Source organism: Etheostoma cragini, chromosome 6 (genome assembly GCF_013103735.1).
Source record: "Etheostoma cragini isolate CJK2018 chromosome 6, CSU_Ecrag_1.0, whole genome shotgun sequence".
NCBI lineage: Eukaryota > Metazoa > Chordata > Actinopteri > Perciformes > Percidae > Etheostoma > Etheostoma cragini.
The window spans coordinates 15,748,015-15,773,635 of NC_048412.1; the positions used below are offsets into that span (position 1 = coordinate 15,748,015).

The window sequence follows — 25,621 nt, forward strand, 5'->3', positions numbered from 1 at the left end:
TTGGTATCTGTTGTTACAAAATGTGTATATCTGGTGGATTTGTTATGCAGAAAGGAGGTTTTTTATGATAAAGCTTCTTAATTTATTTTTTTAGAAGTTTCAGAAGCTAAAATCTGCAAAACAAATCCATTGAATGTATTATCACTAATAAATCCTCATGCAGTCTAAAGTTGTCTGTTTTATGTTCTGTCTCACAACATTAGCACAGGTACACTGCTTTTTCTCTGTGCAGGCACCACTGAAGCAGGGGGTTGCTGCAGTATGTCCAACAATATGAACATTGCTGACTATTTAAAGTAACTGAAGTTCTGGAAGATGATCTCTATTGAAACACTGTTTGGCTGATAAACAAATATAATAGTTGCTACCTTCAACTTAAGCCCACTCAAGAACATTTGCCTTTAATCTTGATCTGTCAGCTATATGAACGTCTTAAATCGTTTAGATGACAATGAAAAATACAATGCAAATAGAAATAGGCTATCCGTTGAGATAGGCTAATAGGGAATTCTCTCAATAATATGGATACACTGAACTGCAAGTATCCGGTCTGCAGAACATATTTCTCGACTTCCTTGTGTGTCGGCGCTTTTGTCGCCACATTTAAGTCGGCTATACTGTCACATGCATGTGGGATGCTTAAAATCGCTGTGCGCGTCAGAGGACGAGAGGAGGGTCTGTTTGCGCGCTCCCGTGCGTGCCCACCTCCTGTTTGCCATCCGATCATAGTCCTGTCTATTCGCTGACTCAGTGCCTTAAGCAGCATCACAACTCACCTGAACAGAGCTACAGCATCCTCTGCGGAGAAATACATCAGCCATGGCCAAAACAGCAACCGGTAAGCGTGTTCAGACAGGTCATGTTTAAATCGATGCGTGGATGTGTACGGATGAAAACCATGTAGGGTATACATGGATGGATGGATTGATGGACTTGTAACTGATCCTTTCTGTTTAAAGCCCAGGTCGGCCTGGTATTGTCTAGGTGGTGGTGCGTCTGTAATGACTCAACTTAGAAATACTCTATTCTGAAAGGTTAAAACTAAGATCACTTGCCTTGATATTCCTCTATCGACATTGAACCTATTGTCTCAGGTAATGAGTCTGGTAATAAAGACCGCAAGAATGGTCTTACAAGCGCAAGAATCCTCCGTCATTAGGGTACTGGAATGTCTCCTTCATCATCCGCATCTACGTCAATGTGTTAGTCCTGATTTGCTTTAATCTTGTATTGTGTAACAATCAGATTACATGGACTGGCCCTTGACAGCTTTATTTACAACGCCGCACCTGCGGTTCATGCTACAGCGGCCCCAACATGCAGCATAATGCAGACGGACCCCACCCAAGATGCTGTGCTGCCGACCATTTAGCCGACAGCTAAGCTGAGAGTGCTTTATCCGTCTGGCTTTAATATTACTTTGCTATGTTTATTGCTATGCTTATTTTATAGGCTATATACATATTTATTTCTCCTTAACGCAATTGTTTCATCTGATCATTTATTTGGGATTCTTCCTTTGATTTGTGCCTGTAGCTTTTCCTTATTTCTTTCTGTGCCAAGGATGCATCGCCAGCTGTGACAGATGGGCTACCATTTACTTCGCAAAAAAACAACCTTTTGGCATATGAACAAATGCTAATTTACCCGTAGGTGTTAGCACACTGGATCTTAAATAATCAGATAAGACTGTAGCCGGCATTAGTCATCTCCTCAGATGGACAGTTATTGTCATGCCAGGCATTGAGCATAGTTGTTTTCATGGATTTCTTTAGCTTTTGTATCTAAAACGTTGCCTTATATAAGCAACCCATTTGGTCTCTCCAAAATGTAGTAGGATGTGCAGACTGGCTTCATTATGGTATGTGTTGGGGCAGACACATAGCGGAGGAGACAGGTGCATGGCAGGGTGGGAGGCAGGCCAGCCCTGCAGCAAGGGGCCGCTTCACACACTGGCCTTTGCAGCAGAAGGCTCAGCAGCACTGACAATCTGTAGTCTTCTTTCAACAGCCAGGTGGGCACTTTGTGAAATACAGGAGAGAGAATGGAAAAAGAGACAGAATTTGCAGATGAGATTAAAAATAGTCAGTAAGGAACTGGTTGAAAGCACATCTTACCTCATATCTAGTTTAAAAAGTCAAGACTACCAATCGGCTGTATTTGACAGCTCTGACAGCAACACTCCACAATTATTCTGCGAGAAGACCGGTAGATATACAGCAAATGTTTCTTATTATTGGGATTATGATGGGACAATCAGCTGAGAGTTGAACAGGAAATTAAATAACTTGATGCACAATCCTGTCTAATCACTCATCTTACAGATTGCAAATGAATAATGATTTCTTGATGATTCAAATGAGTCACAAATGTCCATAATATCCAATTAAAGAATCATAGTTTGATCACCCTTACATAATACAGTTATCCTTATCATCAATAAATGATTAAGCAACAAGGCACAGGCACACTAGTCATCTGACACTAATTGATTTATTGTGCAAATTTTCCTTTCCTAACTTGTAATATCTTAATTTGGAATTATCTCAAGTAAACTTATCAATTGGTGGCATGCAATGTGTGGTTTTCTGTTTTCATGAGATGCTATTGTGTGTTTATGTTCCTAAAGCATATAAAGAGAAGATGAAGGAGCTGTCTGTCCTCTCCCTCATCTGCTCCTGCTTCTACCCAGAGTCACGCAACAAGCTTGTGTGTGAGTTTGAAGGTATGGATCAGCTCACACATTGATTTTCTATTGGATCAAATATATTTGCCTGCCCCCATGGATGTATATATCCATCCTGTACATTCAGATGTTAATAATAATGACACATTGTTGGACTGTAATACTGTGTTATGGACATTGACTTTGCTGGTGTCATCATCATGATTTTCTGATTCACAGACATGGAGGTGAAAGCTATAAACAAGCGATCCTCTGGCCAGGCCTTTGAGGTGATTCTCAAGCCTCTGTCTCCAGTGTCAGATGTAACCCACAGCCTCCCCTCACCCCCCAAGAGAGATATCTCCTTGGAGGACATTGAGAAGAAACTGGAGGCTGCTGAAGACCGGAGGAAGGTGCGTACTTAACCTGTTAGAAATAGCTTTGGGAGTTTAAAAAAGAAGAAAAAAGGAAAATACATTTTAATAAAGCATTCCAAATTAATCAATTGGTCTATTTTCTCATTGTTTGCTCTACATATTTTAGTTTCAGGAGGCCCAGTTGCTGAGGGCTTTGGCAGAAAAGCGAGACCATGAGAGGGAAGTGTTGCTAAAGGCCATGGAGGAGAACAGCAACTTCAGTAAAATGGCCGAGGAGAAGCTCCAGATGAAGATGGAGCAGATCAAGGAGAACCGTAAAGCCCACCTGGCAGCCATGATTGAGCGTCTACAGGAGAAGGTGAGAAATGCAAAGATGTCAGTTGTGTGTTTTCTTCTTTGTGTCCACCTTCAGACGGACTATAACAGAGTTTGGGCGCTGACTGCTGACTAACGTTTCTTTCTCTTTGTTGTTTTGCTGTTTTCAGGAGAGACATGCAGCTTTGGTGCGTAAGAACAAGCTGACAGCATGAGCCTCACACAAGTCCTGACTTCCATGGTCCATCAACGTCCCTCCATCCAGTCCCGCCCTCCTCTGAACAGACACCCAACCCTATAGAGGCCGAGAGGTTCAAGGACCCCACCACCACATCACAACACACCACACCACCAGTACTCACCACTATCAGTATAATCAGTGATTACAAACATCAATAACACAGATCTTGAGAGTTGAATGGATTTGTTGATTTTAGAAAAATGAGTGAGATTATGCCTTTTATTTTGTAAATACTTTTTCTTAAAGTCTATCTATCTCTCTATCTATCTCTCTATCTCTCTATCTATCTATCTATCTATCTATCTATCTATCTATCTATCTATCTATCTATCTCTCTATCTATCTCTCTATCTCTCTATCTCTCTATCTATCTATCTATCTATCTATCTATCTATCTATCTATCTATCTATCTATCTATCTATTCATCCATCCATCATGGTAAGTGAAGTACATACAGAGATTGTACTGTACTGCACTGTACAATTTCAAACATTTTGTTTGTGATTGATTAACGTTTCAGTTCTTGAAATTTGACTCCACAACCATTTTCTTGTGAAAGCCGTCAGTGTTGTGAGTTGGCTGTAGACTGACATTTGCAATGTTTCCTGATGATGTCATGATGATGATGTTTCTGTGTTTTCGTAAAGAATGACGGTCGGTGTACTTACACCCCAGGCTCCTTCCAGATATCAACGTATCCCATCTGTATCTTCCTCAAGCACACCAACACATTTTCAATACGCACGCTTGGAACTTAACAATATGCCAAACTCTACAGATCTATAAAGTGTCCACCTCCTCTGAAATGAGCTTGATAAGGACCTTGATAGGTGCTTTATTGATATTGAGAATGTCTTTGCCCAAGGGGGAGCAACTGTTTATACACTTGTAGATTCCCTCTTACTCTGAAAGCGCCATTTCATAATGATTCCATCTTTAGCTAAATCAGCAGCTCTGTTACATACACAGTATTTGGGCATTAAGCTCTTGAATGTTATAACATTATACTGGTACCATGCATATTGTCTTGGACAGTGGAATGTGCTGTTGCTCCCATCTTGATATTTATAGTGTGAACATAACGTATGTCTGTGTGGGTGTGTGTGTATGCGAATTTACCACAAGTCACCATTAGCCTCTGCTCTCTTTAGGGGATTAGATAGAGAATGAATGCAGGATGCTTTACATTCAGCACACTGAACTAGTCTCTTTTTAATATACAGTACCACTGATATCTGCCTGCATCCTCTGCTGCTTGTGTTTCTCCCTTCATATATTTCTCTGTGAAAGCTTTGCTGAATAAAGGTTTGAGGTTCTGTGAACATGGCATGCACCATCTAATACATTCTGTGCTAAAAGAGGAGGGAAAATGTAAACTGCCAAATAAAAAGAATCAGTTATCTACACATCCTGAGAATTGCCGTCTTCCCCTAGTTGATTATTCATTCAGGTCTAGTGTTATTTAAATTTGGGATATTGTATACTATGGTATAAATCAAAATACAGTCAGGCTTATTCTTTGACGGTTAGACTTGTCCATGAACATGTAATAAATACACCAAATGAGTCATCCATCAGGCATGTAATAAACAATGTTCCTCCACTAGGTGGCAGTTGCAGAATTTTTTTGAAGTAAAAAAAACTAAAATCTGGAGCCCATACTAATCCAAATGTAGGCAAAAGTTCACAATGTGCCAAATTCAAATGTTAATAATAATTTTGGGGTCTTTTCCCTTTATTGTAGTGACAGTGGATAGACATGAAAGGGAAAGAGAGATGGGGTGATAACATGCAGAAAATCGAATCAAACCCTGGCCGCTGCAGGACTCAGCCAACATAAGGCAAACTCTCTTACTGAGTGAGCCAGAGGCAAAAACACAGTCCAAATCTAGATTGTTATTGTTTAATCTCTTCATGAAAATCATGATTTTGATGTTTAACATCCTCATCAAAGGAAGCAAGGTTTGTGTCATTCATCTGCACTCAGCACATCAAATACAGACACTTTTGTATATTGTAGTTTAATTTGACTGCTTTTTGAAGGAAGATAATGTACTTAATTAAAAAAAAATGTATTCATTAATAGCATTTGGCCAGATCCCTCAGGGAACAAATCAAATACTGCCTTTCCTGGAAGACGGAGCTGCTGTATGGACGGATAAAACCAAGTCATAAAAAACAGTGTCACCAGGACAGGACCAGAAACAACACCGTGGATCTGAACAGTGATTTATTGGTCCAGCTGTCTCGTGTATTGTTGTTACTTTTTAACCGCTTTCCTCCAATGTCCCCATCCTGTTCACACTATTGTCTCCGTTTCAGACCAACCCGAGCTGGTGAGGTCAGGGCAACATTGTAAAGGATTTCCTCTGGCTCTTAATGATTTCCTGGGTATTCATAAGGGCAACAATGCTCTCAGATTGGGTTACTTACCTGGCACACAGTAAAGGAATTGCCTTTCAGTCAATAACTCGGACCTTATTATTGCATGATTAACTTCTATGGGATTGTCACAAAAATGCACCTGCAGATAATGTGCCATTTGGGAAGACAAGGTCTTAATCACTTAGAGGGACTATGTGGCATTATGGTAGATAAAATAGCAAATAGCAATGCATAAACTAATTATATATATAGTATGATAACAAAACATTCTGGAGAGTTGAAGGAGCAAATGCAACAGAAACAGAAACTTTGGTTTAAATCCATGTTTTATACTTTAAACTCAATTTATTGGTACAAAAATATTACAAATAGATACAAGAATGCAAGTTCACAATTCTCAAGTGGTTAGTTTTCCAACAATGGCACATGATGCTTATTAATTTCCATGAGTTCTGATACCACAAAAGAAGCAGACCAAATGAAGTAACTCTACATTACAGTATGTTAAATACAGATATCCATGTAGAGGTTCCATTGTATGGTCTACAAAATAGTCTCTAGTATATTTGTGCTCACATCTATTCTTGGCCCATATGTCACAATATCCTCAGCCTGGAGACAGTGCATGTTAACTAAATTAGTCAATGAATAACATAAAATCATTTAGAATTACTTTCTTTAGAGTTATGACATAATGAGATCGACATCTCCCCCTTATTCTTGCATGCTTTCATTCAAACCTTATTTTTTATTAGCCTAGAAAATCATTGGGGTTTCCCTAATTCACACTGATGTCAAGCTACAAAGGCTCCTAATGAAATAAAATCAGTTTGCTTTGTTCCTCTGTGTTTGATTGCTATAAAAACAGAGTCAGGTTGCGGTGGCTAGTCTGTGGTGGTGGGCACAGCTCAGCTGCTGCCTTCAGTCCAGTTGTTTCCTTCAGAAGGCCCCAATCTCTGTTCCCCACGGCCTGTAAGGCTTTGACAGGGTGGAGGAGGGGCTCACTGTGCTGAGGGCTGTTGGGGACACCAGAGGCAAAGCACCGAAGGAGAGGGGGAAGGCCGACAGCGAGGAGAGGGATGAAAGCAGTGGTGGGGAAAGCTTGGATGTTGGCACAGACAGACTGAGGGCCAGCAAGCCATTGGGAGGCACCCTGAGGGTCTCTGTGGGGGGCAGGACACTGTGTCTGGATGTCCCAGATGCTTCAGTGGAGGGGGAGGAAGATAAAGATGAAGAAGAGGAGGAGGGTGGGCTACTGTTGCTTCTGGATGCCGGTTTCCTGCCCTGAGGGTGTTGTAGGAGGAGGTGGTGGGGAAGATGGGCAGGGGGAGTCCCGTAGGCAGAGCCCCAGGCTAAGTGTTCCAGTCCAGTGTGCGCCTCCCTCTGAGAGGCGTAGTTGCTGAGGTGGGACACCAAACGTATACGGAGGGGGTCTATACCGTCCCGACCCTCTATGATGCTGAGGTAGCGAGCGGTCTCTGCCAGGCACTCCCTGAAGCCCAGGCTGCGATAATCCTTAGCAAGAGCATGAGCCTCAAAGAAGCCTGTCAGGAAAGGAAACCGGGGGGGTTAGACACGTGATTCACAGCATATTCAATTTTGAATTAGGGAGGTATTTACTTATCCTCCAAAGCCTAAGAAAGGGTCTGTTACCTTTGCCACCAGAAGCATGAAGCATCTTCAAATGGTCCACAGTCATTTGCAAAATTTCAGCTTTTTCCAATTTAGCTGATCCCTGTAAAGAAATAGAAAAGAGCAATGTCACTTTAACATATATTGACATTTCTTATCCAGTTTTCACAAGAAAGAAAAAAAATGTATGGGCAAATGTGTCCCTGGCCATAATGGAAGTAAGACCCAGTTACCTGTTTCTCAAAAGCACTTGGCACCAATCTTCTCAACTCTGACAGACTATTATTGATTCGGTCACGTCTCCGTTTCTCAATAATCTGTCATGGGTAAAGAGAAAAATCTAATTTAGGTCACAGCACAGGTTGGAGCAAAACAGATGGATCTATCAAACAGGAGTGCGCAACTTGGCACCGGAAAGAATGAGTTCACTTACCCCTCTGCGCCTTTTTCTGGCTTGGACTTGTGTGGTTGTGGAGGGGGACATCGAGCCGTGAGAATCAAGTTGACTGAAAGGTAAAACAGTAATAGGCTACATTGGTTAATCAACAAAGTAAGGATAACAAATGAAAATAGGCATGGGCAAGTTGAAATGTTGCAGAAATCTGACATAGAACATATGATCTGGCCTACATAATTTATAACATAAAAAGGTCAACATACCCATTTTCGTCGCCACTATCCTTCTCCACCTCAATATTTTCGTCCAAGTCGCTATCCGATGAGCTGTAATTGTGGCTTCGCTTCATTTTGCTTCCAAGCATGCAGTGATCAAAAGTAGCCAACTCCTTTCAGAGAACACTCCGGTGGTGCACTGACAGCAGTGGGTCTGTGCAAGAGTTTAAACGTCAGACCTTCCTCTTCTCTGATCATTTTCACACCGGGCGGGGTCCCGGGATGATGTGGGCGGTGCTTGAAAAGACTTGAGCCTGTTACAAACGACCTACCATTTGACTGATATTATGCATTAGAAAGGTTTTCTTGAGAGGAATGTCTAATAAAGGTGTTGGAACTCATTTCTGTATGTTTAAACCGACATTTTAAATGTATTCAAAAATGATTTGTAACACATGTCTTTTTGAGTCTGAGGCATGACAGCTCAGGCTCACCGGTAGACTTCTGGCATTAGGTTCCCATTTTCCTTGCTGAGCCCCCAGTTCTTCGGCAACAGGCCCCCACTATAGTGGGATCCCTCTTCTTCTTTGGTGTTGTGGAGGACACACGGCCCATTAGCAGAGTGTGTTGTTCATTGTCTGCTGTCAGCTGTGGGGTTCCACAACAGCATTGATCAGCCGGGAGGCCCAACATTAGTCAGTCAGCGTTGCCAGGCTCTCCTAGGAAACCCCCTCCGCCTCCTCCCCAGTCACTGCAAACAGGTCAACTGACTGGCGCAGACAGACTATCCCAGGGAATCATTCATCCACTGTGGGTGAAAACAGTGCACCTCGCTCTGCTGTATAGTGGGAAAGAGAAGCAGACGTGTTTTTAGAAGCTCAAGCTACAAGCAAACCATTAAGCCCTTATTGGGTTATGAGTTACATTAAAAAAAACATACAAATCTTCTTAGGCATAAGCAAAAAAAGTGCCTCACTTTGGATACGGAGCAGGGGTGGTCTGCTACAGGTGTGAATGTTTTAATTCCACTAATACACTTGGGTCAGAAAGCAAACTATATGGAGACGGGAACCTTAAATGTTTATGTTTGACTGTGTAACTGATCCCTGCTGGCTGTTTTTCTAGGGATAGCAGATATTTCTGCCTGTACATGCATATATTTATATATATAAATATATGTACATGTAAATGCAAGGCAAATGTTTTGAGTAAAAGATCTTACAAAAAACACTTATGTGTTACATATATGTTAGGTACATTTACAACACTGAAGTTCTGCTTCCATTTTGATGCATGAATAATAAAGATCCAATACTATAATATCAAAAATTCCCAGAGGCCATTCAGAATGATTTTTGTCTTGCCACTTGGTTACCAATACTTGTGTTTTACAAGTCAAACTTTTAATGCAGGACATTTACTTGTAATAGAGTTTTTTTCATAGCGTGGTATTGCTACTTGGACTTAACACTGTCGTAATATAAGTAAACATATAAAAGACATGAAATACAGCATAAAAACAGCAGTCAAAGGTCAGGTCTGGGAAACAACATCACTTGAGGCTGGTATAATTCTTGCATCCTGAGTCTGACGTGTCTGGTAAGGCCATCAGTGGGAGTGTGACCTCCCTGCTGTCTTCCATCGCAGTACCTTGTAGAGCAGCAGCTGTTTCTCTGCTCTGTCCATCAGGTCAGTTGTTAACTTGGTGTGTTGGGAGCTAGACAAGTGCGGATGAGAGCTTGATTCCAAGGAGCAACTGCAAGCCAACACGCTGTTCCCAGAATGTCAGAGGGGTTATGGTGGTGACAGATACAATATGCAAGCTTCACTCATTCTGAGGGTGGATGAGCCTTCAGTCTATCCCCGACACTTGCCTCCCCTCCCTGTCAGTAGCACACACTTTCACTAAAAATCCTCCGTACCTTCACCCATTTCTTGCATTTCTACACTCCCATATTCCCAGTTGGTCAATTTATAGACCTTAGCATGTGCATAATCCCATGGTGGTAAAACTGTGTGTTTCTCATGTAAGCATTTATGTTGCTCTTCATTCCACAAAGTGTAGTGCTTGTGGGACAGATTTGTATACAGATCCTCAGCTAGATTCAGTACAAGCTCTCACCTAGTCCTCTACCGCCGATTAAACTATACATGTCTTTCCCATTACTCTCTGCTGATAGACAGCTTAAATATGTTTGGGATCACTTCATTCTTGTTTTTGATGCTATCATGGTAATAGGGTTCTACAGTGCTGCCAGGACTACAGAACAGGCAGGTTCATGTGGTCTCCATTAAGCAGACACAAACCACTCTCCTCACACCTGACTGTCAAGGTCCTTCACATTACCCCCTACATTCCTGTGATCCATTAAACATAATTAGGATTTTTCTTTCAAAAACCTTGACTTTTCAACTGTGGCATCACAACATTTTCTCAGCGTCCTCCACTCCGGCTCACTTTTGATGATTTTGGATGTGGAAAGTGTGTTTGGTGAGAGCTCATATGCCTGTGATTGCCAATTTAAAAACCTGAACATGCCAGTTTGCCTGTTCACCGTGGACCGTACTCGGCACCAATTTGAAGAAACCACTCTAAAACCAGTGCAAGGAAGCTAAGAGGTATAAGCAAGCATTTGTTTGAAACTGGCGTGTGCCCAGCTGCCTTCCTCAATCTTCCCTCAGGTTTCCCTTGGTGACTCTTTGTGTGCAAGAGTGTGGCCTGAGTGTGTGCTGGTGTGTCTGCATGTGTTTATGTGTGTGTGACCAAGAGTGTGCAAGTGTGTTTAGGAGGTGCTGTTTCCCACAGCCCTGATCTAATTCCGTGGTAACTCAATCTCCGTGTGAGCGCTTCCAGGCGAGTGTTCTCCCACCCGGCCGCAGTCTCTCTCTGGCCGGCTGAGTGGCTGAGTGTGTCTGACAGAGGCCGGCTTAGTCCCATTGGACCCCCCTCCGCCTCCGTCCTACCCACCCTCCCAGCAGGATTGATTTACTATGTCAACCGTTGGGGCTGTCGGCAGCAGCGACGCTCACAGCCGTGCCTGCATCCTGTGTGCACACCATCCTGACATCTTATACCTGACATTCAACAACTGCTGCATTGAAGCTTGTGTGTGTGTTAAGGGGGGGGGGGGGCTCTAGGCGATGTTTCTCTGTATGTGAGATCATGCCTTGCCATGCTTTATTCAAACAGAGTGGATGTGCATGTAAAAAGGAATTAACTTTGCTGCATATACAGTATATACACGTGCTATACAAGACAGAGAAAATGCCACCCATGCTGGTCCAAAATAGCTCGTCTGACTGAGGGAAATGTCTCCCAGACAACTTCCACAAAACAATGTTATCCTATGGGCCACAGCTTCCTGTCTGTCCCCTCTGGTTCCAGTCAGCACCCAGGCGCTATATTGGGCAGGGACCAGACCAGGCCTAAGACCCATTCCCACTGTTTAATTGTAATACACCCGCCTTCTCATTCTTTACTTTCCTGCCTTTGTTGGCATCCATTCTCCCTGTGCTTTTTGGATAGGTAAAGTCATGGAGGATATGTTGACTTCCTTGTTTCTTTGTTTAGCAGAAGTTTTTTAAAATCTTTTTTTCTGAGGACAGCTCCTCAGGTCTTAATACTGACACCAGGATCTCAGCACCAGCTGCCAATGACAGGGCTTATGGTCAATTACAGGGCATGAACAGCATTGAGAAAAGATTCAAACAAAATGTTGAACTCCCATATGGATATGTCTATATCCATATCCTTGTGTGCTGGGTTTAAATAAATGTCAGTGACCTGAGTCCCACTTGCATGAATGAAAATCTTTTTCATTAGTTTTTTCACAATAGCGCACACTCCACAATGGCCCCTGACAATGAGGTTGTTTGTAAGGTTTACCAGTGTGCTGCCCATTACCAGTAAAGTCATGCACGTCTACAATAGAGGGAAGACAGATCACAAGACTGGTTTCCCAAATGAGCGCAACAGGACACAGCATGTGATGTCCACACAGAGAAAGGAGGACCACGGACCAAGCTACTTTTAAGGCCACACATTGTGTTGCCACAGGAAAACATTGTTTGCATATCAATGTGGGTGTGTGTAAGTGTGTGTGTCTTTGTCTGTGTGTGTGTGTGTGTGTGTGTGTGTGTGTCTGTGTGTGTGTGTCTGTGTTTGTGTGAGGGAAGGCAGAGGGAAGTTTGGGGCTCTAATTGAAATGTATCTTCTTGTTTACGTCACGCAAGGGGAACCTCACAAGCACTAGCCATATAAATTATTAGAGTCAAGCTGTAGACAATTAAATACGCTTGCGTGTGTGTGTGTGCGTGCGTGCGTGTGTGTATACAAGACATGATTGGTCACTGTCAGGGGGTATCTATGTTTTAGAATAGGTATGTAACTGAAGGTCAACTTTTAGTCCACATTACCTCAAACACCCAGGCAAAGGTTTTTGGGGGGCTTGTGTGCACTTTTACGTTTGCCTGATGCAATTTGGAACGCAATCTAAATATATAACTATGAATAACTATATTTTTAGAAAGAACTGAGAAGCAGAAAAAGTCATTTCATGGTGTGTCACAAGTGTATAAAAAAAGAAAAACTGTCTTTTTTATTTGCAAGCCGGCTCCTTTCCCAGTGGATGCTCTGTGCCTGCTGTCTGCGCTGCAGTAAAGTACTGCTTTCCCAAGCTCCAACCTGTGGGAAAATCTGTTGTGGCCAGTAATTGATTCCGCCCTGCCAGCCCCATTACTCTCCACTGCAGTCAAAATGCCAGTGATCTGCAGAAAGCCTGTTAGCACAGCCCATTTACTCTTTCTTTCTCTCTCTCTCTCTCTCTCTCTCCCACTCACACAAACATGCATCAGAATCCTACCAAGTCCTACTGTTAATTCCATGGCCACAATCTGTCTCTATAGATTATTTTTACTCTATAATCCACAAGCTTTGTGCAATATTTCATCTTTTCCTTTTTACAATTCATCATTGTGTCCGTATCAAGTTAAAATGTCACATTTAATATCTACTGTCGTCTTTAGACATTTTTTGTTAAAATCGCTGACACACTGACGACAATAAAAGTGCAATCTCTATTCATTTGGCAATCCTTCCTTGGCAACATATGTTTAATTGAACAAAAAACTATTTAACTGCATCACTGACTTTCATTTTCTTCAAGTTTTAGCATCCGTTGGGAAAACAAATTAAAATGGCATCTACTGCTATCTAGTTCACCCCACAGTCAAATGTCCATTTGACTTAAAGATGATTTAATTTGAAAAGACGTGTTAGAGAGTACCTTCCAGTTTACCAGGCAGATGCCACAGATATTTGTGATCTCTGTCATCGTCTTTGGAGGGATGAAAGTCTTGTTTACATGGCCGCAGAGCTGCATGGCAAAACGCCCTCCCTTAAAGTGTGTCATGAAATATTAAGTGCAGTCATCTGCTGAGATGGTTGACTTAATTGTCACAGCATAACACTTACCACATGTCTAAATAAAGGTAAGTGCTCCCCCCTTCCAATTAATCTTCAATTAGGGGTTCTGCTCTGTGCCTCAGCTTTTGTATTTTTCAGTCCCAGCTCAGCAGGTGGGGTTTTGTTGGGGGGGTACTGTGTGTGTGTGTGTGTGTGTGTGTGTGTGTGTGTGTGTGTGTGTGTATGAGCGGTTACATGAGGATTTGCAGGCTCTGGGGAGACACAGGACACGTGATGACTGTCATGCTGTCCCAAGACTATAATTTCTTGCAACACAGATTAAATGGCAACTCTTTTAGCATAGCAGAAATAGCAGAAAGCATATTATATGGACCCATAGAAAATAATCGTTCCATCTGAGATGCAGAGAAACATGAGTGGCCCAAAGCCAAGTTATTTATCAGGGATTCTCATGACTCTGGCTGGTTTTATATAACTTCCAGCTGAGGGGTGCACTTTCCCATGTTGTAAGTGGTCAGGAGGCCACCCTCTGAGCCCTGTGGCAGTTTTTTTTCACACAAAATTCCAGCCCACTGTTGGGTGATCTAAGAGAGCATAAAAGAGAAGCAGAGAACTGTACAGTGTGCATCACTTTAGCTCCTGGTGAACCCTCCGCCCACTGCCCTCTGCACCCGGTGGCTGTGCCCCATGGGTACTTCTCCCTGTTTCGACAGAACAAGCAGTGTCTCTGTTAGGGGCAGTCACCCCCCCCCCCCCCCCCCCCCCCCCCCCCCCCCCCCCCTTTGCCTCTCCAGCCCCACTGTCGGTGTGCTGCAAACCAGAAGCCGGAGGCACAGGGGGCGTGTGGGATAAAGGGATGAGAGAGAAGATCAAAGCAGAAAGCATGAAACAGCTCAAAGCACACAAGCAAGAGGCACCTCTCTGACCCCCGCCACACACACACACACACACACACACACACACACACACACGGCTATGTTGAACGATAGGCGGCCCTGGCCTCTAGTTTCCCCTCATCCAGCAGCCGTGTAAAAAGGCAAAGATGAGAGGGCGCGTTGCTCAGGTCGTGTGAGCCTCTTAGCAGATGGTTGGGACCTGCTGGGAAATAGACCAGAACTGATGCCTGCAGCGCACAAACTTGAACATATCTTGCTATCATTTTTTACTTTGTAAGCGTTCTGTAATTTTTGAATGTCTTTTTAAATTAGCATTCTGAAGCACATGTTATTGTTAAAATTTGATGCAAGAGCCATGGCGTTACTAAAATATTTCAATAAAAAGAAAAATGTTTTAAAAGAAAAATCCTGACTCAGATGCATCAATCAAGAAGTCTCCTAAAAAGCATTAAATCATCAGATTATGGGTGTGTCTACCAACAAGAAAGACACAGATTCAACTCAATTCAATTTTATTTATAGTATCAAATCATAACAAGAGTCATCTCAAGACACGTTACAGATAGAGTAAGTTTAGACCACACTATAATTTACAAAGAACACTTACAATAATTCCCTCAAGAGCAAGCAAATAGTGCAACATTGGCAAGGAAAAACTTCCTTTTAGGCAAAAAACCTTGAGTGGGGAGGACAACTTCCTTTTAGGGAGAAACGTCAGACAGACCTAGGCTCTTGGTGGGCGGGTGTCTGACAACGCCGGGTGGGGGTATGATGAACAGTGGCAATCACAGTCACAATAAACTTAATGGAACTATGACTAGAAATAGTATTTGTAATAGTTCATTGCGCAGGAGGGCACTGATCAAAAGGCTTTCATAGATCTCTACATGGAGGAAAGGTATCCTCTACCTCAGGCAAAGGCTTACCCTGAACAGAAGAGACAGTTTAAGCTTAGAAGGAAGGGGAATACAACAAACATACTCAAACAAGATGGGGAAGTGTAAAAGACTTACAGTACATGATCTAAAAATAGGTGGTATTTAAATTTGTTGTGCCCTCTTTATTTAATATAAAGCACCACCCCTCTGCCATGTTCTCACAGCGTCAGATCATTGGCTGCAAGGAGCTGCAGCAAAGTTCACCGCAGTTTTACCTGCCAGCATATAAAGCCGTACTTTAAGTTTATAACGAGCCCTGTCAGACTTGTGAACTCCCCCTCGGGCCCTGAGGATCCTCTCTCCATTATTCATAAGTCCTCAGGTTGGACCCTGGGAACAAGCTGAGTGAGGCCCTGTGTCAATACGAAACACTGGCCGCCACAATGGGCTCTGCCTCCAACTACACTGTTGACAGACACCAACACAAAGGAGCTGAAAGGGGTCCCCCTCCGTTCTCACACACACTGAAGAATGAGTCAGTGTGCTGCCGCTCAGAGCTGTGTTTGTACAGTATATACAGCTTTTGTCCATGGCCACTGTTCTCGCATCAATGGGGGCTGAAGTGTTGATGAAAACCAGGAGGAAAGGACTTCTCTGTGGCTGCCAGTGAGAGTTCATGTTCATTAGATGGGCTCTGCGCCTGCTGGATGGCAACAAAAAGTAATCAGCTTATTGGATTCCATGACATATCACAGCCTGGACTCTTTGACTATCACATAGCATTACTGCCTGTCATTGACATTATTGAATAATGAATGCGTTAGCATCATGAAATCAAATTTTGCAGCCATGTGTCTCATTATGGCCTTTCTATACGGCATGCATTGATTCCATTTTCTCTGGTTTCATATTGATGGATCATTTTGCATTATTTATGAAGCATCTGCCGAGATAAAAGAGGGAATCCACCTCAAAAGGGTTGTCACATACGTGATTAATAAAAATGAGCATCTCACCTTTAAAGCTAGTACCTAGAACTAAATTATGATGGCAAGCAGAACCTGGTACCATAGGGACTCTTTTGGGGTTACAAACTAACTCTTGGGGGACATTACACTGCACCCAAATTCACTGTCAGCAGGTCTATTATTATTATCATGCTAAGTAATTAAATAACAGAAAGAGCTTTGCTTTTTGAGTCATATAATTGCACGCTTGGGCAAAGTTACTGTCTTATATATTTATATGTATCTGCTGCATTAAAACAGATAATGCAGAGTTTACAGAAGCTACACATTCCTGGACACTTGTTTCTTTTGTCTTTTGTTCGTAGGCTTTAATGTTTGTTCCATAAGTTACAGGCAGTGACAAATCAGTTTCTAGTGGTTTTATGAAGCCCCACTTTGCTCCTAAATAATTGCCTGAAAGACATTTTAGACCCAAATGTGAAGGTGTTGCACACTGGGAGGCAGTCAACGGAGGATGTAATAACTGAACACAGCCCACTCATCTGATCTACATCTGACTTGCTCTGAGCATCTCTAACAGGTCTGTAGACTCGTCCACTTTGATCACCTTGAGATATTCATCAGCAGCACTCACACACTCATCTATCACCTCAGACAACCCAAATGAAAACAACAGATATACAGGCTGTTTCTCCTGGTTTATTGTTTGATAAACCACACTGTCTGCATTCATTGCCTGCATTTTACATTGCATTGGCTTTTTATTAGAGGATTAATACTAAATTAATTATTACATAAATTAATTAAATCGCATCTATTGTACAGCAGTAGAGTCTTGTTGATCTTTTGTTTAGGACATTTTGTCTTATTATGTTTAAAACAGTCAAACTATATTGGGACAGCAATTTGATACATTTTGTAGTTTGTATATTGTTTTCTCTCAAATGCAACTCTAACTCAAATGCCTTTGGGTATGTTTTGTATTTTGGATTATGTGTTTTAAAAAGCCCAATATATTATACTGTAATGCATTACTGAAATCATTAGGGGGCAATACACAGTCTGACATTTGGACACAAATCCACTTATATATAATTGTTTTCTGCTGCAGTGTTAACACAGTTTTGTTATACAATTCCTTACCTTTTGCAATCATTATTAAATGTCAAGCAATTCAATTGGAAATCCATTGTGTAATAATCCATGCTCTAATAAAGTAGAAAATGTATAGTTTACAAGTAAAATGAACAGGAAGACAATGACGAATGTTTAACTTTAATTTGGAGATCCATTTCAACATTTACATATTTTACAAAGTGGGCTAAAAATGCTCAGTTATAAACAGAACTTCTAAGAACACTTGTATTTGCTTTTCCAAAGGCGCTCTCTCCTGGTCAAAACTAGTATTACACTACAAATAATGTGTTTATTTTACTAGCATGTTGGCTATTATTATTCATTGTTATGATTCATTCAGTGAAGCTGTAAGTTAAGGTTTATTATAACATCTGCCTATTAATTAAGCCTATTTTATAGAATTCTGTTTATTTGCACAATAAAGCATAATGTATGGCTGCTGAAGATGTTTTTTTATGTTGTTCAATAATGAAGTTTTAATTTTTTAAGCTCCATCAATGTTGAAGTCAGCAGAACCGGACAAAGCTCCCATTTTCATTCCTTTCAAACACATCGTAAAAAAAGGCACGCCCCCTAATCTGCCCGTTTCCATGGCAACTTCAATGCTGGCTCTTGATTGGTTATCCATCAATCAAGCTTGTGTTTGAGCAGCCTTTAAATAAGTAATTTCCTATGGCAGTTTCTCATAAACGTCTGTTTCTCTGCTGGAAATCCTGACCTATCTAGTTAGTCTGAGACTGTTTCTATCTTCACCATCATGGTCGAGCAGTTTGTCGGGACCTGGACTCTGACTGCCAGCGAGAATTTTGATGAATACATGAAGGCAATCGGTAAATCATATTTAATTCGCTGGATTGATTAATGCATGCCTTATTGTTAAATGATGCGTTTAAAGGTTAACTCAAGGGTGGAATCTTTAGCAATACGTTACCTTTTACCAAGAAGTAGACCTAGAGTAACCGCATTTAACCCTCGTTGTGTCGGAAGGTGTGGGCTTCGCCACCCGGCAGATGGGCAACATGGCAAAGCCTGATCTGGTGATTGGCGTGGACGATGCAGGGCTAGTTTCAATTACGTCTAAGTCTACTTTCAAGACCACGGAGATCAAGTTCAAGCTGAGCGAAGAATTCGACGAGACGACTGCAGACGGCCGAAAGACCAAGGTGGGTCGTCTTTTATCAGCCTGGTTTTATACACTAGGAGTCTCGTGCTTGTAACAGCCAAACGGGTTATTTTGTGTGTGTGTGTGCAATTTTTTTTAGACCATAGTCACGTTTGAGAATGGAAAGCTGGTGCAGCAACAGACGTGGGATGGAAGGAAAACAACGCTGGAACGAGAAATTCAAGATGGAAAACTAACGGCTGTGAGTAATTAAGCAACAAGGCAGAGGCTATGCTGTTAAATTAGGCTCTGCAGTTTGTGGATGGTTGCTTACCTCCATATAGGCCTACTTACCTAATTTGAAGTGGTTGTTAGTATAATTTTTTTTTTCATCAAATAGCTTATCCTTAGATTATAATGTAAGACTTTTGACACTTGACCATTGTCTCAACAGAAATGTATCATGGATGACGTGGTTGCAGTGAGGACCTATGAGAAAGGAGCGTAATTAAACCTCCAAAGGTATTTGGACTTGACCCCCTGAGCTACTGTCAAACATGCCAATAAAGTCTGAACTGTGACACTTCAATCTGTGTGGTTGTGCATGCTCTAACAAACGGTTGGACATGTTCTTTGTGGGTCCAACTGTCTCATTTGCATGCTCCCAATCTTTTATTTATTAGACCAGACTAAGTGCTAAATACTAAGCCACACTTGCTGGTGGAACGGAAATCCAGTTTTCCAAACAAACCTTAAATTGGCACGCATTCAGCATATTATTGCTAGAATATTTCAAAGCCACACTAATGAGGTCATAAATCAACACATTACAACTTGGTCTCAAATAATAACCTTAATTTTCAATGCCAATTTTCCAAATTGGGGCCCAAATGCCTGTTTGGGTTTGTAACATTTGGATACAATGTCGACCATTAAAGCTATTAGATGTGGCCACGGGACTTTACAGAGGCCTTTCGTTCAAACAAGGGAAAAGGGGCCTGTATCAGCAGTCCTGACAAGGATGTGGGTGACTGGGATGTGCAAAGGCCAAATCCTTGCTTGGGTTCAGAGCACTGACTTCATTTGTGCCTTGTCTTGGATGTACAGATGAGCGTACAAGCACGTGCACATTTGTATCGGTAGGTTGAGTCCCAACTTTCCAGGCTTTATTGAATGTGACCTTGTGTTCGGGCAACAATGAGTACTGACTATGGGTGGGAATCTCTAGGCACACTACGACTCAGCGGCCAAAGATTCAATTCTAAAGCAATATCAATGCACCAATTACTTTATGTAAATTTCCATGCGTGATTTAAAAGATACGTGAGTTTTGTTAGCTTTTACATATAGTATTCATCACACAAGCATTATGAAAGTTTTTGTTTTGTAGTCATTCCATGCTTGAGCCTTTAAAGATGCTTGAAGTCTTCTCAAAGCACTCTTCAACGTCAGAGGCTGCGTCATTACTAAAGGTGGAGAAATGGTTTCTTAGACCATGAAACATGAAGTGGTCTGATTTTATTTGATCAAGTAGATGAACAGCCTTTTTTTTTTGTGAATAAACTCTTTTTTTCTGCACTCTTGCCTAAACTCGAAGTAGTTATCAGTTATCCCTTCTTTCAGTCACTCTTTCTGATTTGCACCTGTCTAGAGACAGTAACTTAAGTAAAAAAGCAATACATTTTATCTTTTTTTTTTTTTTTCAAAACTCCTAGTTCTAACAAGCTGATTTGTTATCTCAAGGGTCATTTGTATGGCCATGTCACCTTCAGTTTAGGGCATTTTGAACATTGACTATATAAACTTCGTTCTTTAAAATGCTTGTACAAATAGAGGACATTCACTTCTCCCAAACTCAGATTTCTAAATATCCTATTAACTAAGCTTACTCTGGGTAGTGTATGTCTAAAGACTTTAAGCAGACATCCTTTGTAATGGTTTTACCCACATTTGGGTTATGACATGAAGTGAATTTGAAGACCATAAATGTCACCTCACTGCAGTTTAAATCTTGCAGACCCATGCTATCCCCTTGCGGCTGATCCTTGTAAGAGCAATTATTGGACAGTACCACTATATCCTAATAAGGGGGTGCAATGGTCATACTTAGTCGTTTAACTAATGGACAAGGGTTTTATGTGAGTCTTTAACAAATACATTTCAATGTTTTGAATTTTAATTCATTTTAAGTCATCATACTTTCAGATAATGTTTTCTTGATAATTACCACTGGACAGTTTTCTGTTGTCCCAGATGAAATGTTCCGAAATGACGTGTTACGTGACGCCATCATCAAACATGGCTGACGAAGAAAACACAAACATGGAAGTTGATAAGGAAAAGAATAAACCTTTTGCTACCACAGTTAAGCCACTCCTCGACGAGGTTACCCAAAGAAATGGAAACCAGAACAATGTCAAAGGCAAAACGGACGCCGGTGAAAGCCGCGCCACAACGGAATACTGCGAGAAACTGCAGGGGTGGATGTGGCAGTACTACACGGGATATGTGAACTGGCAGAGCTGGATGGCAGCGTCAGCCATGTCCTCACCTTATTATTTACAGTCAGCCAGTGGAACGTCGACGATACCACTTGATATCAATTCACAGAACTGGTATAACAGCCCGTTTGGTCTTCCGTTGTCGCTTTATCCACCTGCCGTCTCTCAAAGTATCCGGGTAGGTGAAGCCACTGGCGGGGCTGCTGTGGCCGCTCAGCAGCAACAGCAGGCCCGGGAGAACGGAAATCCACAGAGACCAGGTGAACGTTGCTGGCTTTGAGTTGACCGTTAAGTCTCCAATTTGTCAAAATGTAAGGTTAGATTACAGAAAACCACCCAGCGGTAGATGTGAAAAAACATCTTTTTAACGTAGGTCTACATGAAAGTATATGTGCCGTGGTTCAGTCCTTCAATATGCACCAATATGAGAACGGTTTTGAATGACATGTTCAGCAATCACATATGGTACCTGCGTGACTTCTTGCTACTTTTAACCAGGTCGGGAGTATAGCATTCCTTCACCTCTCCAAAGACTCCTGGCTGAGATGGTGGATTTTTTCATACTGTTTTTCATCAAAGCAACCATAATCATCAGTATTATGCATCTGAGTGGAATCAAGTAAGTTTCTTTAATTTCTGTAAATAGTGGTGGTCTGTAGACTATGCACTCGGCGTGGTGAAATAATGATTAGGCCTCTGTTTTTTCACCATTCAATTGAGAATAAAAAAAACACTCTTTAGAATAACATCTGTCTCTGCTTTATAGGGATGTTTCCAAGTTTGCCATGCATTTCATAGTGGAGGAAATAGATGAGGACACATCAATGGAAGAGCTACAGAAAATGATGCTTGTTGCACTTGTGTACCGGATATTAGTGTGTTTTTACGAGGTGAGCGCTTGTGTAAAGTGTTTGTGCGTGCTAATGTACAATGAGACTAAACAGTGGTCTGAACCTTAACTTAGACCAACCTGTGTAATTAAGGGCTAATATTGGATCAATCCTGGATTGATAACCATGTTAAGCAGCTGGCCATCTGGATGTTTTTGTTTTTACAATTTTAGCAAACTGAGCTCTGTAGTTTAAACTGCTCAACATGAGATGCTTATACAAGCATTCATTTCATTATGCAGAGCTATTGTAACACAACTTTCTCTTCACTTAGTATTTTTGCTCTTGATCGTCTTCAGTCAATTCAGAATGCTCCTGCAAGGCTACTCACTAGGTCAAATAGACAATCTCGCATTACCCATTAACTATCTTCACTGGCTCCGTGTTGCATATAGGATTCACTTTAAAATGCTTACACTTAACGTACAGACCAGTGCACGGTCCGCCTCATACATATGTGGCTGAACTACTTCACTCTCTATGGTCAAATATGTTAAACTTGCGGTGCCCCAGCCGTAAGACCTTTGGGGGTTGAGTTTATGAGAACTCAGGAATGCTCAGCCTTCACACTTACAGTCTTATGTTTATTTCAGAGAAAGACGCAGCTGTTTAGACAGGCATTTGGTTAACATGTATGCATTTTCTTGAATGCCTTTTCATGCTCCTGTAAAGCACTTTGTGACTTATGTCTGTGAAAAATGCCATCTAAATACATTTTTGAGAATTTTGGAAAGCGCCCCATCCAGTTAAATGACAGCTCCTACACCATTCTCCCTTCAGATTGTGTGCATTTGGGGAGCAGGAGGAGCCACTCCAGGGAAGTTTCTTGTTGGGCTCAGAGTTGTCACGTGTGACTCATCAATTCTGGTTCAGCCTAACAGAGTGCTTGTAGTGCCAGCAACCAATGTCTCTCTGTCAGCGTAAGTAGTTAATTTGAAAAGTTATGTTTCAAAAATTTCCGCAACAAACGTATTTGTCCTGTATTAAATGTAACTACTGTGTCTGTTTCCCTCTGCAGATCCACTGTCCGAGCCTTGAACAAGAACTTTTCAATTGCCTTCTTTTTCCCGGCCTTCATAACACTTCTGTTCTTCCAGCACAACAGGACTGTGTATGATATGGTAGCTGGTACAATTGTTGTCAAGCGCTCCAGGATCAGATGACCCAGAAGAGAGTCTCATCACACTAATACTGAACATGCACGGTGCTAGTGTGTTTTGTTTGATAAATACCTGCAGAACTCAGACATTAGCCTTTCAAGGTATCATCAGAACTTGCAGGAGCATTAAGATGGTTGCAGAGAGTTTGATACACATCAGTATGAACTATCTGAGTTCCCTACAACTTCGGTTTGGTTTGTCTCGGACCCGTACTGTATTTCTGCATGTATTGCTACATGCTGCTTTCAGAAACTGTTCCTGTGCCAAATTGATGTCTCCTTTGCAGACAGGAATAATTATGGTATTTGGTACCATTTCATTAACACCACTTTTGGCTCTTTAAAATACTAATCTTGCAGATTAAGGGTGAATATCTCTCATCACTCAGTATTGAAGTTGCTAATCATGCATTCATGAGATTATACCTTCAGTACCTCTTTGTATTCAAATATTGTCTTAACAGCGTTGTATACTCAGAATTTTCAATTTTGAGTTGTTGACCTTCATCACCGCAGGAGTTACGGCCTCAAGATCAGCTCTTTTAGCTGTTGAAACTCTGTGCTTCTTAGGCACATTTAAATGTATCGAAAGGAAATGTTAACCTTATCACAATTGCTTTTCTTTTTACTCTAAAAGCATGTGTGTGACTGAAATTTAATGTATGACACATTTTATGTGATTAGCTGTTATTTGCATTTAAAAAGATTAAATGAAACCACCACTATTTCCCTGCATGTTTGAGATGTACAATGTCTTTTAGCAGTTTGTCTGCGCTGCTATATTATAATTCCCAAAATGTTTTGATACAAATTAAGTGGCTTCATGTTTGTTAGCTTAAGTTGCATTAACTCATTAACATGCAGTTATAGTTTTGCCTCATGCAATGGGTGCATATAAGTTTAGAGTCACTGATGGGTAAAAATAAAATGAGTGGAGAAACACAATAAATGCAGACGCTTCCATACAGAGCCAGCAGGGTCACTGAATAATCATAACCTGTGGTTTTCATAGTCACCAAATCTTAACCAAAGGTATTTGGGAGATTTAGGACTGACTTTTTAGTTCTTGTACAATTCGTGCAAAGTTGCATTGAAGCTGCTCTGGAAGCTTGTGATGGCACAAACCACTTAAGGGACTATGATGTTTTTTCCTTAAGCACCCATTTGGACATATTCCATTTAGTATGCCACAGTATGTGTAAGATTTTGTCTAAATGGCACTCTTCTTCCTAAAAACTTGTGAATGTGTTCCACTCTAATTTATTTAAGAAAATGTGACGCATAGGTGTTTTTCAAGTTAAATATTTCATAATAAATTAACCTTGTAATTCAACTAATCATTGCAATCCATACATGCATTAATTTCTAAGATTAAAGTGTAAATACAGGACATAGTTATCACATTCTTAATTAGAGGGGTTTGGCTTCACCTAGTGCATGTTTGTTGGTCATACAGACATCACTCTTCCTTGGTCAATGCAATAGCAGAATGACCCACAAGACTGTTATCTGCCAACACTATTTTAAACTATTATGTCTGTGTGTAATTCTCATTTAACATCACAAAGTCAATCACAAATAAGCGTCTGCCCTGAAAGAAAATACATTTCTCTCATCCTTTGATTTTTCTGGCATGTCTTTGAATAGTTGGCAAAGTGTTGACATGGTGATTGTGTTGGGCCCACTAAGTGGCAGCTTCAGCTGACAGCCACAGATGGTACTCCCAGATTACGGAGTGACACCCCCCCCCCCCCCCCCCCCCCCACACACACACACACACACACACACACACACACACACACATGCTGCTGAATGCACCATGCCATTACTGTAGGCGATGGAATAATATAAATCATAGTTGTGAAGGGCTTTATAGAGGAACAGAAAAGTGTGGGCAGACACTACCCACCACCCACCTCCATTACTGCACTGTATACTGATGAGTCTATTTCTAATCTAATTTTGTATCCATATGCTCTAGCTCATATCAAAAGGGAAAATGCAGGAGGAAGGTTTTAGAAGAGCTCAAGGAAACAATTATTACTACAATTTTTAACACCTACTTAATGTTGCAATAAACCTAACAGCCCTGGTACTGATTTAACAAATAACAATCAGTTATTGTTAAAAACACTAATACTTTTATGTAAATCACAGTAAAGATCATCCTTGTGTCTTTGAATAGGAATCCTAAGGTGGCACTAATGATGGCAGAGCAGATAATTAATTCCTGCTATTGCCATTGACTCGTCCATCAAATAGCTTCATTTGTTTTTTGTTAAATTTATATTTATATATCAGAATCAGCTTTATTCGCCACATAGGTGGAATTTTTCTTTGGAGCATCGTTGCTCACAATATCTTTATGCTGATGATTGTCAAATTTATATACCAATCAAAAAGCAGGAAGGCAGCTCCCTGACACCCCTACTTAACT

General features: G+C 41.3%; 4 protein-coding genes across 4 annotated transcripts; 3 read left to right on the forward strand and 1 right to left on the reverse strand.

Moving 5' to 3' along the window:
• The first annotated feature begins 591 nt into the window (after window positions 1-591).
• Window positions 592-3,760, forward strand: stmn2a (stathmin 2a). The gene is made up of 5 exons (XM_034874664.1): window positions 592-838; window positions 2,630-2,725; window positions 2,906-3,078; window positions 3,209-3,400; window positions 3,528-3,760. The coding sequence occupies exons 1-5, from the start codon at window positions 820-822 to the stop codon at window positions 3,570-3,572; spliced, it is 525 nt and encodes a 174-aa protein (XP_034730555.1). The 5' UTR covers window positions 592-819; the 3' UTR covers window positions 3,573-3,760.
• Window positions 3,761-6,297: 2,537 nt separating this feature from the next.
• On the reverse strand, window positions 6,298-8,551 carry LOC117946482 (hairy/enhancer-of-split related with YRPW motif protein 1-like). Its single transcript, XM_034874663.1, has 5 exons — window positions 8,277-8,551; window positions 8,050-8,122; window positions 7,850-7,933; window positions 7,638-7,719; window positions 6,298-7,528 (listed from the first exon to the last, which is right to left on the reverse strand). Exons 1-5 carry the CDS (start codon window positions 8,375-8,377, stop codon window positions 6,924-6,926), a joined length of 945 nt encoding a protein of 314 aa, XP_034730554.1. The 5' UTR covers window positions 8,378-8,551; the 3' UTR covers window positions 6,298-6,923.
• Window positions 8,552-18,119: 9,568 nt separating this feature from the next.
• fabp4b (fatty acid binding protein 4b) lies at window positions 18,120-19,223 on the forward strand. The gene is made up of 4 exons (XM_034875146.1): window positions 18,120-18,362; window positions 18,520-18,695; window positions 18,795-18,896; window positions 19,089-19,223. The coding sequence occupies exons 1-4, from the start codon at window positions 18,290-18,292 to the stop codon at window positions 19,140-19,142; spliced, it is 405 nt and encodes a 134-aa protein (XP_034731037.1). The 5' UTR covers window positions 18,120-18,289; the 3' UTR covers window positions 19,143-19,223.
• A 1,643-nt stretch (window positions 19,224-20,866) lies between these two features.
• LOC117946674 (protein FAM8A1-like) lies at window positions 20,867-24,572 on the forward strand. Its single transcript, XM_034874958.1, has 5 exons — window positions 20,867-21,395; window positions 21,634-21,754; window positions 21,902-22,025; window positions 22,806-22,945; window positions 23,044-24,572. Exons 1-5 carry the CDS (start codon window positions 20,888-20,890, stop codon window positions 23,186-23,188), a joined length of 1,038 nt encoding a protein of 345 aa, XP_034730849.1. The 5' UTR covers window positions 20,867-20,887; the 3' UTR covers window positions 23,189-24,572.
• Window positions 24,573-25,621: the final 1,049 nt, after the last annotated feature.